Source organism: Boleophthalmus pectinirostris, unplaced genomic scaffold, assembly GCF_026225935.1.
Source record: "Boleophthalmus pectinirostris isolate CB_2022bp ecotype Guang Dong unplaced genomic scaffold, ASM2622593v1 HiC_scaffold_21, whole genome shotgun sequence".
Taxonomy (NCBI): domain Eukaryota; kingdom Metazoa; phylum Chordata; class Actinopteri; order Gobiiformes; family Gobiidae; genus Boleophthalmus; species Boleophthalmus pectinirostris.
Genome location: NW_026571175.1, coordinates 16,956,497 through 16,971,932, shown reverse-complemented (window position 1 = coordinate 16,971,932; position 15,436 = coordinate 16,956,497). Strand labels below are relative to the sequence as shown.

The 15,436-nt window shown below is 38.0% G+C and overlaps 1 protein-coding gene across 1 annotated transcript in view; it reads right to left on the bottom strand.

Moving 5' to 3' along the window:
• Positions 1-15,436, bottom strand: part of csmd2 (CUB and Sushi multiple domains 2) — a 228,716-nt gene that overhangs the window by 179,640 nt on the left and 33,640 nt on the right. The window contains exon 3 of the mRNA XM_055157502.1: positions 6,993-7,105. Within this exon, the coding sequence (XP_055013477.1) occupies positions 6,993-7,105 (113 nt within the window). The remainder of the gene's footprint in view (positions 1-6,992; positions 7,106-15,436) is intronic.

Here is a 15,436-nt window from a genome sequence, read left to right as displayed (position 1 = left end):
CTGCTCAATTTCATTTCTCTCCAGCAACTAGGTCAGGAATCAAAATACAATAGATGGTTCGCAAAAACCCCGGAAGTGCAAGTTCGGGCACCAGCCAATCAGCGAAGAGTCATATATTCAGTGTTGTCAACTATTTCCGAGATCGAGGATTTAAAGCTGGAACAAAGAGAATGTTTGGTGAATTTCATCAAGGGGAAACACGTTATTGTCCTTCTTCCTACGAGATTTGGGAAAAGCTTCATATGTCAGTTAGCCCTGTTAGCGGCCATTACATACGTCATGACCAAATAGCAGCGAAATGATAAAAACTACCCGCCTACCGTTGAGCAAATGAAATCTAAGGCTGCGAGATCAGATGGTTTGTACAAAGTGAAACGAAGTAAAACCGGCTGATGAATCAGGCTAAAAATATTCCACACTATGGCATAAAACATATTCATTTACATAGAGAATGTTCAGAAGTATGGTTTTAATTTTCTGTTTCCATGGAATGATGCAGGTGACATGCAACCTCCAGAAAATTGCACATTGCTGCTTTAACTATAAAAGGAAAAAGGTAACATTTTTAGATAAATGCTAAAATGTGTTCGAGGTAGTGTGCTGCTGGAAATTAGTAAAAGGTGAAAGATATTAAAAACCCATTAGTAATTCTGCTAACACATTTTATTACTGCTGCTACAACTACCTGACTCTATTAAAGCTGTATCAGGAAAAAGCAAAAACATGAATTATACAATATCTTGATGGAAAAAGTATCCACCAGCTGCCATACAGTGATCAAGAAGGGACCGTTGCTCTGGCCCCTGCTCTATTCCGATGTACCAACACGCTAACTCCGAACTCTTAAAAGCCACTTTTGTCTCTTCCATCTCACATCCCTTTAATCAGCTGCCTTCTTAAAGGGATGGACCTCATTTTTCAATTAGGCCGTACACTTACTCACGCTCCAGTGCCTTCCATCGCTCTCATCTTTGGCCCCCACCCTCCCTGCGCATGCTAATAGGAAGCAGCCAGTGTGCGCGCTGGGCTAGGAGGGGTGGATAGAGACGCCATTGTAGGAGATAGGCTCTGATGGATGAAGCAGAGTTGCGTTGCACAGAACCACTCCGCTCATCTATTCTCTCTTTTATTTTAGTTTATTACCCACAGTCCAATCGAGATAGATTTATAATACCCCAGAGGTTTATTTTCAATTGGATACATGAATATACGGATATGCTAAATGAAAAGTGAAGATAATGCATGCACGTTTTATTTCCGACACCTGCAGAGTCTTAATGCCGAAGAGGCGGGCGCGCTCCGAGTCGTGCTGGTAAAGTTTTTGTTTTTTTTTTTCCTTGAGGTGACCCAGTTGGGAAGCACATTGACTATGCAAGAATGAGGAAAGCACAGAAGAAAGTTGGCAACACATGACTGTAGATTTATTGTGTCGGTGCATTATTTAGCAGACAGTGAAGAAGAAATCATTTTTAGGAGCAAAGAAAGATGGAAACAAAAAGAACCTGTGATTTGAGGTACAACAGATAACAAACAGACTGAGTGTTTTTTTTTATGGCCAATGCAGTTACCATTTTTTTAAAAACCTGGACACAATAAACTCTCCTTTTATACTGAGGTAACTGACATGATTTAAAATGAAATATGTGTCCACAAAGTTTATGTGCACGAACTTTTAAATTTGTTGTACTTGTTGACAAGAGCAAAGAAAAGATCTGGCAATATATAACGCATGGGAGAAGGCAGTCCTCTGCATTCCCATCATTTCACATCAAATCAACTGAGCCACATATACAAACAACTGCTAGAGCTTAAACTTGAATCTGAAAATAGTTAGATAATGAAGACAGCATGAATGGATGAGAAAAATGAAGAATCTGTTGGTTGCCATGGCGACAAGCGAGAAGAGATTCCAGAGTGTTGTCGGCCATTACGCGGGGTGTTGGGGAGATGGACTGTGCAGCACTTAGGCTTATTGCAGTGTGGCGAAAACAGATATTTAATATAGGCGAGACGGGTCTGGGCAGCAAAATGGTGGACGGTGAGCTCAATGCTAATAAAAAAAGCTCCTAAAATGCCATGGCTGTTACAACTCTAACTTAAAGGGAAGGCCATTTGATATGAAGACTGTTAAAGTTGGCATGCAGGCTCAAAGACAAGGGGGTCATGTGTGTTATGTAATGGGAAATGTACTATAAAGGGAATGGACTGATACAGTACTTTTTATTATAGAACTGTGGGTACACAGAGAATGAATAGCCCATAGCTGTTACAATACTGCATTTATAACCCACCCTTTATCTGTGCTTAATCATAATAAACTGATGAGCCTTTTTTACATAATTTAGCAATTATTTGTAAAATTATCAATGGCACTGTGTCTAATTTGGTTATTTTTGTCAACAAATAAAAGATAATAATATTAAGAGCTGAAAAATAAAGTTCTGTATGCATTTTTAATTTTAAACTCTAGTCTTGCCCTAATATGAGACTTCACTATCCATTTGATGATGCGCACGAGTCTGACCTCCCTGACTGTACACCATTCAGACCATTGCAACTCCTTTCTTTTACACAACAGCAAACAAAATCCTCTTGTCCATTTTCCATTTTCATTTTAGTAGTCGCGGAAACACTGCACCGCTCATGATGATGTATAGATGCGGCACAGGAGTAATTGAACAAGATTAAAACAATAAATCTTTGGCGAGACTTGTTTTCACACACAAATATCTTAGGCAAATAACAATTCCGTTTTACTAAATACACTGAAAAAAATATGGGAGCCCATCCAGAATGTGTTTTGCTGTGTACTCAGGGCTTATCATTGTGTTGATTTCAAGCCCAGTGCTAATTTGAATGAGTAAGTGAGGAGAACAGGTCTCGCCGAGGGCTGTGGATCATTATCTTCAGCCTTTGTGGCAGGAAGCCTAGCACTTCAGAGGCTGAGCAGTCAAAGAAATCATATGTGCCGTGAGGAAATTGCAACAGTAGTTCAAAGATATTATACGCAAAAAAAGAAAAAGAAAAAAAGAATAGAATAGAATAAAACAGTTTGAGTGTTAGCTCCATTATATTAATAAGAGATGAAACCATGTGAGCTGTTTATGTGGGCAAATACACAATCTGCTGAAGAGATATGGATATCCTTAACAACACAGGAATATATTTGGTCTATCATGAGTCATAGCATATGATCAGTGTCCTACGTGTGGGGACTTCACATTAACTATTACCATGGTGCCGTTTTTCCTTTAACAATATTGTGCATTTAGAATATGTTTTGAGGGATTATTCTACTTTAAATTTGTTTCAATATTATCGTTTATATTTTCTTCAGCAATATATCACACTTCAGAATTTATTATCACGACAGGCCTACTTTGAACCAGGTCTCAATCAGTCCTGAGGTAGCACACAAGGCCTTTAATTGCCTAACCTACAATTAAAATCTTGGCAACAGTAAGAATTAGAACAAATAATAAAATAAAGTATTAAAATACAAGCAAACTTGATTTTAAATGTTTTGCAAACTGAAATTATTACAGACATCAATTTAATTTTTCATTCAGGGTCCGGTTGCATGGTTATTTTGGTGTTCCCAGCTTGAGCTTGTAACTAAGACTTACACTGTACAAGACTCCTGAGAAATATCACCACAACCACACTGACCTACGTGACCTTGTGTCTATAGTAATGCATGGACTAAAATTCTCCACATTATATTCTGCACCTTCTGTTTACCTCTCTTTCCAATTATCGTCCATTCTAACCCGAGGCTCACATGCATATAGCCTGTGCACGTGGCAGAGGTCAGAGCTGTGGGTGTCTCTGTTACCACGTGAACGAGGTGACAGGTAATTACTGGGATTGCACTCTCACTCGCCTGTGCTCTCTGTGGTGCTAAAGGCAGCCCATAGGATTGATATTACTCAAACGGCCAGATTGATTTACAATACAAAGAATGGTGCTCTGCTGATACATTTAATCTAACATATAGCAGAGGTAGGTATATAGCAGGTTTTTCTTCGTTATAAAATTGACAATACGATGGATATTTTAAATTACATACAATTACACCACTTATTCTTGTCATATATAAAAACACATTCTAACTAAATTCTAATTCTATTTTTACATAATTTTCCTTGATATTAGATTCTGTATATTTTATATGCCACATTTTTCGGACTATAAGTTTCACTTTTTCATGGTTTGGGTGCTCCTGTGATTTACACTCCACTGACATTTATATATTAAAATTTTCACACTCACAGCCACGAGAGGGCGCTCTAGGCTTGTGTGCCAGTATCTGCTACTCCTGTTACTCCTGTACCACTGTCACTTTGAGCTCTACTGCGCATGTCTCCTGCAGAAAGAGACGCTGTTCTGCTCCAAATAATGAAATATGCAGCAAATGGTAATCGAGCAGCAGAAAGAAAGTTTGGAGTGAGCGAGAAACTTGTGAGGGACTGATGGAAAGCGGGGATGGAGAACACAGCTTCATGGTAACCAGATGAATGCGCCATGCAACTTTCCTGCAAGTCATTGGATGGATCGACAAAGCATGGACTTCAGTGACAACCGAAATCACCCTGTCGGAATTTTGACAGGACACCGGAATAATTTTAAGGGGAACTGATGCTGAGCCTGACGGCAGCTATGCAGAAGAGGAAGCAGTGCTCCATTTACCTCCGGAGGTCACAGAGTTGCTCAGAAGTGACACCAATGATGAAAAATTCTATGGATTAAGTGATCTGGAGCGAAATTGAGAGTTTGGTAAACTTGTTATGTTCTGTTGTTTATGCTATAGTTATGTGAATAACTGTTCATATGTGACATTAACAGCCCCTTGTTCTCTGTTCTATTGTTATTACTATAACTCACCTTTCAAGATGAAATGTCAGTTCCTGGTCTCTGCTTTTATAAAATAAATTTCCCCCCAAAAGTGCGACTTATAGTCTGGTGCAATATAATATATTTTTTTCTTCTTCATTATGCATTATAATTTATAGTCCAAACAATATGGTATTGCGGTTTCTATCCTGCTTGGAGAACCTATAACATGGTAATTTATTAGAACTTTAATGCAGAATGTTATGCACATATTGTAACTGGAATATCAGTGGGATATCTTGCCAAAGGGAACAACAACAAAATGTGGTTGGACAAGGTGGGTGAATACTTAATTCACATGATCCATTTTTTATAATAGCATAAACATATTAGTTGTAACCCCATGCTAACTAATTACACAGTAATGTTGTTTTCCATTTGTAATCTGTGTTCATTTTTTGCCACTAAAATAATTGGATGCTCATAACACTATTGTTTTGCCTTGGGCTCTTTACAAATTTTAAGCTAACCACATGCTACATAGTTACAACATGCTGGAGCTAATGCTATTTAGTGCTCCAAAGCTCTGGTAACTTTGAATGGCATTTGATTTTAGTTAATTACATAGGATCTGGTTTTCAAGCATCTGACAGTGTTACAAACATAATGGCCCTGCCGCTTCCCTGTGGAGCACCCAAAACAGTCTCATTGCTCATTGTCTTGTTTTTATCTAGTCATGGTATGTGGTCCTAAACCTCGCGGGCAATTTAATGTCTCCACCGCCAACATTCACAATATCTCAAAAAGACTGAGAAAGCGCTGTCAGGTAATTAGCCTAATTAGCCGTTTGCTTGTATTCCCATTGCCTCCCGAGGGCTCCCACTCCCCTCTCATGTGAGCCTGAGGAGAGCCGTCATTAATATCATTCTTCCATGGGCCATAAAGCATTTCACGTCACCATGGCAAAGGTCTCAGAGGCAGCCCGCGAATGTGATGATCAGAACTCCAGTGTGAAAATGCCTCAAAATAAAACCACTCAGTCGTATTTTGATTGAACGTTTGAAAAGCTGGTACGAAACGAGAAATATTGTGCAAAAGTGATTCCAGTTCAGAAATATTCTCACTGAATGACTTGAACAAGCAGGTAAAAGCAGGTGGCCAGAAAGAGTTTTTGCAATGAGACCACCACTGTCTTCTTGGAAAAGCAGCATCATCCATCTTGTGTGGTATAAAAAGCCAGGTATAAAAATTACAAAGGTACAAAAAGTTGTTGTGTAGTTTGCCAATGCACTATGTAACTTTTCAGGTGGAGGGTCTATCATCTGCTTGTCTCCATGGAGATGTTATTTCTTTGCTTGACATATTCCACAGTATGAGATTAAACCTATCTATCCCCATGGTAACAAATACGCAAGTTACCGGCTAGAGCTTTGAGAGACAAGCTCACTTACAGTAAGAATACATGGTTTCAATGTATTTTTGTTTGTGTCTTTTCTTACACATCCTAAATTCAGTAAAGGCAAACAACTGATGACACCACCATTGGAACAGTGCACCTTTAAGCTATATCTATAATGATACCTGTCCAAGGGCAGACTGACAAAAGCATGCCTCCCAGTCTGCCCCTTGTGAAAGTATAATGAACTGCAGCATGCGCTTTGTGAATTTAGAATGTACAATGAAACACAGGGAAAATCTAAGCAATTATTATGAAGAGCACTCACAAAGCATGAAAGTCTGCCAAGTCTTTAGATCTTCCAATAGCACTGCCCCTGCTACCTTCAACCTTGATGGTGCGTTGCGCCTTATCCAACTGAACAATTTAAAGGTGCACTATGTAACTTCTCTGGTGGAGGATTGAAGATGTATATTTGAACTTACTCATTATGCATGTTACAGGTGTTTTTATTGCGTAAAAAAAAACTTGAAAAACACGCTTTCTCACAGTGAGTAGGCTTGCCCTCTTAATAGATCTGACCTGTAACTTGGTCTAGTGGTGTCATGTGCTTGTCTCCATGGAGATAAAGAAGTTTAATGTCATACTGTACAACAAATCAAGCAATGTCGTAACATCTCCACGGAGACAATCAGGTGGCAGGAACGTAGCACACTTTTAAGAGTTTCAATATGAATGCTAAAGTACCAAACATCTCACTTACCTTCGTAGACCGCCTTAAATCCCTGTCCGCTGACCGCATAGTCCGACAGCAGCCATAGCGTAAGCCTTGATCCTGTGCTCACTATGGGAGCAGGCAGCTGGAACCCCGTTAACCTGAGAACAAATGGGCAGAGGGACAATAACGGTCAGTCTCACACACACACAAAACTGATCCAATCAACAGCACAGGCGGTCGCAAGGTCAGATATGAAACCTGCTCCGTCAAAGCCGCTGTCCCCCCAGGCCTTCCAACAGAACTTGGGACCTAATGAGCCTTTACGTCACACACAAATTATGAACATGCCAAGGCCGCAACAGGATACAAAACACTCACGTATTTCTCTCCATCCAATGAAGAGTCCATCCCTTTCATGTGTTAACAGTCAGGAAGTATATATATGTCTCAAAAATGCGGATTCTGAATACAAATTTTGAGTAACTCTATTCCGGTGCAGTTACTCTTTAATTTGGTGGTATTCAGAATACAGTTACTTTACTATATTAATATATACATACTATACTAAAAGAATACTATATTAAAAGAATAAGGCAGGACTTCATCATGTAATTTTGACTTTGAACCATGAGTTATTAACTAGAAAAAAGAAAACACAGCTCTTGTAGTGCATGCATGTGATTACTTGCCTTTAATTAGATATAAATAAATGCATAACAACAAAAATAAAAGTAATTTATGGTTAAATGCCATGTTTTCACACTACAATATTTTGTAATTCCAAGTAAAAGTATTCCAAGTATTCAGAATACAGTACTCTGACTGGACTATGCAACGGAATACACTACAAAATACATTTTAATGGAGGTATTCAGGATTCTGTAGCTAAATACATTTTTATAGTATCACTTTTAACAGTCTATTAAAACACACCAGCCGCAGAGAGCATAAACCTGTCAGGATCAAACCACAACAGTTCCGCTAATATATCCTCTTTATTTCTTTATTTATCAAATTGATCTGGCTCAATCTATTCACCGTGCCTTCATTGTCTTTTTATGTGTTTTCAATCATCTAGACTCCCAGTGTGTAATTCAAGTAGGACTTTACTCAACCTTACCCAAACTTTATTTTCCCCCATAAAGTGTATTGTAAAAGCAGTGCATTGTGACAAAATCTGACCGCATTACAGCATAATATTGATTGCAACCTCTTAACAAAGAGCTGTGAGCATCACTATATGATACTTTATTGTGAGAGCTGATTGACTCTGTGCTGGTCCATTCTGCTTTACTTCTTTGTCTAAAAGAGCAGTTCTAAAGCGGAGCTAAAGCAACAAAATGTCAGCGTTTGTGTGAGCTAGAAAGTACTTTAGATGTCTACTTCTTGCTATCACACTTTGAAATTCAGGAACCCAATTTCTATTTGTTCTGTTTATTTTTGACTAAAGTGTGTACCAAAAATATCAATACTGGTTGCACTGCCTTATGGTCTATGGGTTAGGTAATTGCAGACAGAGCAATTAGACTGCCTCAATGTCTGTTCACTCACAAAACCTTTTTTATTTTATTATTATTATGTTTTATTAAATACAAAATTGCTCGTCAAACAATGAAAATGTTGCATCAGTTCCCGTTCTACCACTGCCAGTACACTGCTCTTATCTTTCCATGGTAACAAAAAAAATCTCTAGAGCTTTACTGACTCACAAACCTTGACAGCACCAATGAACCACTAAAAGTCATTATTCATTGTTTTAGTCCGCTTTGTCTGTAGATCCAAAATTATATTGAAAACCATTAGCATACATAAAACTGGCAGTCTCAAGCCTCAGCAATACAGCTAATATTTCTTCTTTATGTCTCCGATTGATCATGCTCTTAATGTTTACCACACCTTTATTGTCTATTTATGTGGAGGGGTTATTCAACAATGCGGTCGTGAATCTCAGAAAACATAACCAATTCCATCTGGGTCAAGAACAATGACCTTTGTGATTAACAGTTGACATTTTAATGCTATTCTACCTGAAGCTAGCTGGAGAAGATGAATTATCCATAGCACATGCTGATTATGCATGCATGGGCTTTGAAGTTGTGGCCAAGACGACCAGGTGCTCATAGCACACACACTTCCGCCACACGCAAGACTCAAGACACGATATCATTATTTATTTCACGGATGAATGATTGATATATACCTACATCAATCTCATAGGAAAGATGAATTTAAAAAATGATATGGTACTTAGTGTTACAATCCGCTCTTTACTAATTATCTCAATTTACTTCTTGCGGATGGTAATGGTTAAACAAAATGTAGTAATTTAAACATTCTTGGTACTGAATTAGCATATAGTAGTTTAAGTGACAAGCCTGTTTATAAGTGTCAAATCCATTCGTGCAATAATCAGTCATGGGGCACCGCAAGGTTCAGTGCTGGGAATAGTGTAATTTCAAAGCATCTGTTCTCTTCTGTTAATTATTTGGTAATGTTAGTGGGCCCGATGGTCAGCTCACAAGTGCCTTAGCAAGGAGGTTTTCAGTTTGATACTTGATAATACAGCAAAGGCTCATGTCTAGAGTTAATTCAATGTAACCAATTGCTCCACTAAATTCCACAAATCTGTTGCTTCTTAATACTGTCGGATTTGTACTGGTCATTTCCCACTATTTTCTTAATGGGTTCAAAGAGGAATTTGCTAATGGTTTTCAAATTCACTCACAAATTCCCCAAAAGTCAAGCAAAAGTAATTTTCTTTTCCTCTCCTTGTAACAATCTTTTTATCAGACGAGCACTGTCCATTGTCAGAATCTGCCTTCTCCCACAAGGTATCACTATTTTACTGTACATTTCAAACATCTTATTCAGAAAGTTGTGAGGCTGAATGAAGTGAACACACTGAAAGCCTGGTTATTGAGTTGTTTAAACACCAGTTTTACATCACATTTTATTGAACTTTTTAGTTTCAAAGTTTAACTTTGCAAGGCCTTTAGTCACTAAATCTCATTTATTCTGTACCCTTGAAATACTCTTCAGAGCACTCTGAAGCAGACTGTGAAAATAGACTTTAAACAGTGGGAATCGTAAAAGAAATGGGCTTTTGGACGTTATAATATTCTGTTACTTAGAATACTGCCAGCAATTTATGGAATAAAACACAACATCATTTGTACTGAACAACAGAATGTGAATAGAAGTCTAGAGGGAGGTCAAGGCCATCAACGTTTAACACACAGTGATTCATCTCATGTGTGTTACCATGGTAACCAAGGTCTAGGAGCATCTTACAGGTCATGGAGCCAAGACCACAAGCTTTTACAAAACTTTACAATGATATAGACTATGGATGGAACTGAATCCTGTCCCATTGATTTCCAACAGGCATCTCATTCATTCATTTACAGCTCTGTTTTACAATTTCCAAGCTATGTGTTTATTAATTTAATCTAGAGTCAGTCACTGTTTAAAATAAATCAATGGTACAGTTTCGTACAGAACTCAACAAAGCAGTCCCTGCAACCATGATTGTCATGTTTAGTAGATCTAACAACAGTGTGGCTTTTGCATTGTGTGAAAGGCCTCTCCTGTGCCATTTAACAGTCTGAGCTGAATGAGTTGAGCACTGCCTGGCTATTTTAACACAGGCATAATATATTGCACATTATGACTTTCTTTAAACTTATTAAAATGAAATGTTTATTAAGTGTGACAAATAAACCCCACCATGATTAATAAAGAGAAAACTACGTAAACTAATAATAATGTGCTTTAAAAGAAGAGCCTAGTCTTTTTAGCAGCGTGGCTATTACATAGATAAATCATTTGTCAGGCTCATACTAATAGTGCTACATAGTACAGTCACACACAGGTTTGTCTGTGGCCTTATGTAAGATTTACAGATTGCAATAAAAGGCTGGCTGCGTATCCCGTAGTCCCTTATCTAATTCATTATGGAAACTCCTCTTCCCAAATGGCACTTGAATTTATACTTCTCCTTCACAGATACAGTGTAATAGGCACAATCTGTTCTTCTTTTATCTGTGTACTGTGACGAGAGGCCTTAGATCTACACTTAATCCTTAAGGCGAGATACAATGCTTTTTCACCTTGTGGTCATACAGTACACATTGCTGTTTTAATCAGATATCTTCACTCAATAGGATTTGCTGGTATGTACGCATATAATTCTAACTTTTTCCTGCTTTTGGTCAACTCATTCCCTTTGTATTGGTTTATTATACATTTTTGGCAGTTAATGTTCATGTTCCTAATGCATACCAAGAGGTGTGAGGAGGGTTTTTTAAACCAAAAAAGAAGGTATTTACATCTATCTAACTAGTTCTTAGAGCTCACAAACCCTTTGGCACATAACTAGTATTGACATGCATGAACTGCTGGTCACTAACATAGATTTAGAACAGTTTTTTCAGACAAAAAAGTGAAACAGGTGGACCACCATTGCACGGCCAATATGCTCTCATCCCAAAGTGTCATATATCGATTCAGGCCCTTTTGTAGCAATTTTCAAAGACAGCGTTTTTTGTTACATTGTTCTGCTTCTACAAATAATAGATTTTCTGATAGAAAAAATATATACTAATTTAAAGGTGCATTGTGTAGCTTTTCTGGTGGAGGGTCCCCTATCTGATTGCCTTCTTAATAATTACTGTACGACTTTGCCTGAATGTTCGATTTGTCTATCTCCATGGAGACAAGAATGACCCCAGGACAAGTTATAAGTCCACCCTTTTTCAATGTATTTTTTGAGCAATAAATTAATGTAATGCCATAGTGTGGAACATTTCTGGCAACCTTAATTCATGGAACAGTAATAACAGTACTGTAATCTAAACCAAAAAAGTTGCACAGTGCACAATCTTTTTTTTTTTAACTTAGCGTAATGTGCGTCATACACAGAGAAGTTACCCGGATAGAGCAAGAACAAACTCTATACAAAAAGCCCCGCCCTGCTTCGGAATCAAACCCAGGACCTTCTTGCTGTGAGGTGAGAGTGCTTCAGTCAGCCACTGTGCCGAGGACATTCCATGGAGAGCAAAAACTGCTACATAAAAGCTAAGGGAATATGAATGGAACCACAGACAGGAGAGGACCTTAAAATATGCATGATTCCACCGCTCACTGTCAGATTGTCACAGTAGGATATCTGCTAAATGGTGAGACACATGCTCGAGCAAATAGGCCGTCCGCTGACCGCAAATTGAGTTGGAAGGCGGCCATCTTGAAACAGGCACACGTAAGAAAAAAAAACATGATAAAAAAAGATTGCTTGGTGAACAATTTGCAAAGGGATTCACGCTTCATCCAAACTCAGATCACCTGGTATGAGCAAAGATATGTCCCTGAATCATTTTTATTCCGAGTTGGAAGAATGGATTCGAAGCAACCTGGATTCGCATGAGAAGGAAGATTAAATATTGCAATGTGATATGGGTTGTGGCAATCTAAACCGCGTGGAGCGCATTGTGCAGGGAGCCAACAGGGGGATTGCTTGTTATCAAGGAGAAAGATGCGAGATACGATTTGAACAAAAGAACAGATTTACAGCGTAGGTGTCTGGAGTGAATGGTAAATTGATGGATAAATGACAAAGAAAGGAGAGGTTGGAGGAATATTAAGTTGTACTTTTCAGAATCTAATCATGGGAAGTGCGCTAAATTAAACACCGTTATCAAATTGTAAAACAACTTAAAGGTCCTATATATTACACAAAATGGATTCTTGTGAGCTTTACATCATGTTATAAAGCTGTTACATAATTAAAAACATATCTGGATTTGTGTTTGGTTTTATTCATACATGTTTGAATAATCCTGCATTATTAGTCTGTCCGAGTGGGGAACCTCATGTGTTACATCGTGACGTCACAAGGTGGAACACAGTGTTTTCAGTTTAAGAGAAGAACTCAGCCTAAATATGCAGGGGTTTTGTGTTAAACATGTGTGAATGAAACAAAACACAACTCCGGGTATGTTTGTGATGAAGAAGTAACATTATAACAGATCAGAGTGTCATATGAGTCCTTTAAGTAATAACTGAGGTTAATAGTGAATAATTGTAAAACGGTTTCTTCTCACAAAAATTATAAACACAGAAATTTGTTACTATAATCTTATTTAGGCATGGTATTAATATTTCATTTAGATTTAACTTTAGTATTCAGTCATGCACTTCTTTGTCGACCTAACCAATAAGAGAGTACTTCCCTGTTCTCTTCATCTTCTCTACAAAGCCACCACCAGGACAGCACCACACTGGCTCTCAGATCTTAAATTCTCTTTGGCTTTTACCAAACTTTGCTCTTCAAACCAGGTCCTGAAACATGAGTGCACTCTGTTTTTAGAACACAATACAACTGGAACATGTTACATCACCCAAAACACACAGTTAAAGGTGCTGATGTAACTTTTATGGGCAGGGGGTCTGCTAACTGCTGGTCCTGTGGAGATATTACAGGCGCTGTGCCCATAGACTGTATGGAGAACTGGAATAAGGGACTGAAGCCAGTTGAGGCTAGCAGTTCATCATCAACCAAAGATCCAATCAAGAGCGAGGTTGTTGAAGGTACTTGCTCTGTCCCACCTGCACTGCTAGTGGGGGGTGGTTGCTTAGCAACAATGTCAATCAAACTGGTTGCTAGCACTAGTAGGAGCAGAACACTGGAAAAGACACCTGTTTAGTCTGTTATTAATGTTCATGTTCATACGATTTAAGGACAGAACATCAAAAAAAAAAAAAAAAAGAAGAAGAAGAAAAAAAAAAAACTGAATCATGTAGAGTGGGATAAAATGAACATTTTAAGACCAGAAAAACAAGTCAATGGTTATGGAGAGACGGATGACCACTTTTCAGTTTTCGATGGGATGCAATTTGAGACAGCCAAATCGCGCCCATGCTCACTCCCTTTCTGGAATGTGGTGGGCAGTGGGCTATCTATGTCCATTTATATACAGTCTATGGCTGTATCTATTTTTACTGTCTAAAAAAGGTGACAACCTAAACACGGCACCACTATTCCTGCCTTTTCCTAACACATTCTGAGCACATAATAATTTATTTATAAATGCTTTTCACAGCTTTCAGAAGCCAGAGCTGTAAAAGCTACCAAAACTACCATGCTAACTGTGCAGTTCCTGATTTGGACAATAAAACCCTCAAGAGGTGCTTTTGCATTATATCTGGAATGGAGCTGAAGAAAGACACATTTAACTCAAATACAAGCAACAACTAAAAGTTTGAGTGAAATATGAAGTCTAACCTATCATATGCACTTTAAAGCTGCAACAACGCCATCCAAAAGTTTGCAGACCATCTGAGATTTGAAGTGGGAGAGTGCAACAGAGTGCAGGTAAAAGTATAGAGTGTGTTTGCATCAGGCCCAATGAGTGTGTGCGACAGGAGCAGAAGTCTATTAAGAGGGTTTCCACCTGACTGGCCTCAGCATCATCTCAATGAAGAACCTCTGCTTCCAATTATCTCAGCAGTACCCACGGGAGGGACGGTGTGGCATGTGTGGAGCCAGCCACTCAATTCAGCATATTAAACCTATATGGGAATTCAGTGTGGATGACTGAGTATTTGGAGTGCTTTTGAATAGGACTAATTGCAAAATATACGAAGGTTTAGGGGAGAAAAAATGTACTTTCCCACCATATGATACTCTATTGTGTCTTCCCTTCAGCAAGAATGACCACAATTCCTCAACTGCTAGTGTGACATAAAATTATGGATGTAAACCAACTTTTCACAGTTAAATGAGTCAAAAACTTAATTTAATGCAATTATAATTTCATAATAATAATATGTAACCCAATATTTCAACAGCTCCCTTAATTTGGCCCCTCTCATGTAGTCCAATCATGTTTTTTTTTTTTTTTCCCAGAGCCAAATAAAAAAGTGGATTCCTCAAGTAGAGTCAGAGAGAGTCATCATTCATGCCCCTGTACTCTGCCATTTGGATTACCCCTGTGCAGGTTTAATGCAGAAATCCATCAAACTCTGATTGTTATACCTTCACATTTACTCAATTATAAAGTCGATCTGGCGTAATATGCCTCTTTTAAACTATAGATTGTTGACATTACATAAATGTTATTCAGTTTGGAGGTTGTGGTTTAAAAAGTTAGAACGTCTTTATCACTGATGAATAGCTTTAGGCTGTTGCAATTTGAGACCATTGAGTCACCTCTGTAGCTTGAGGCAACTGTGAGTGTATTACAGAAAGTCAACAGTCCAAAAAAAAAAAAAAAAAAATTATATATATATATATATATATATATATATATACATACACACACACACATATATATATATATATATATATATATATATATATATATATATATATATATATATATATATATATATATATATATATATATATATATATATACAAAAATCTCCCATCATCCTTTGCACCTATTCAGCACTTCTCTCTTCACACACAGACCTCACTGCAGTCACCCTAA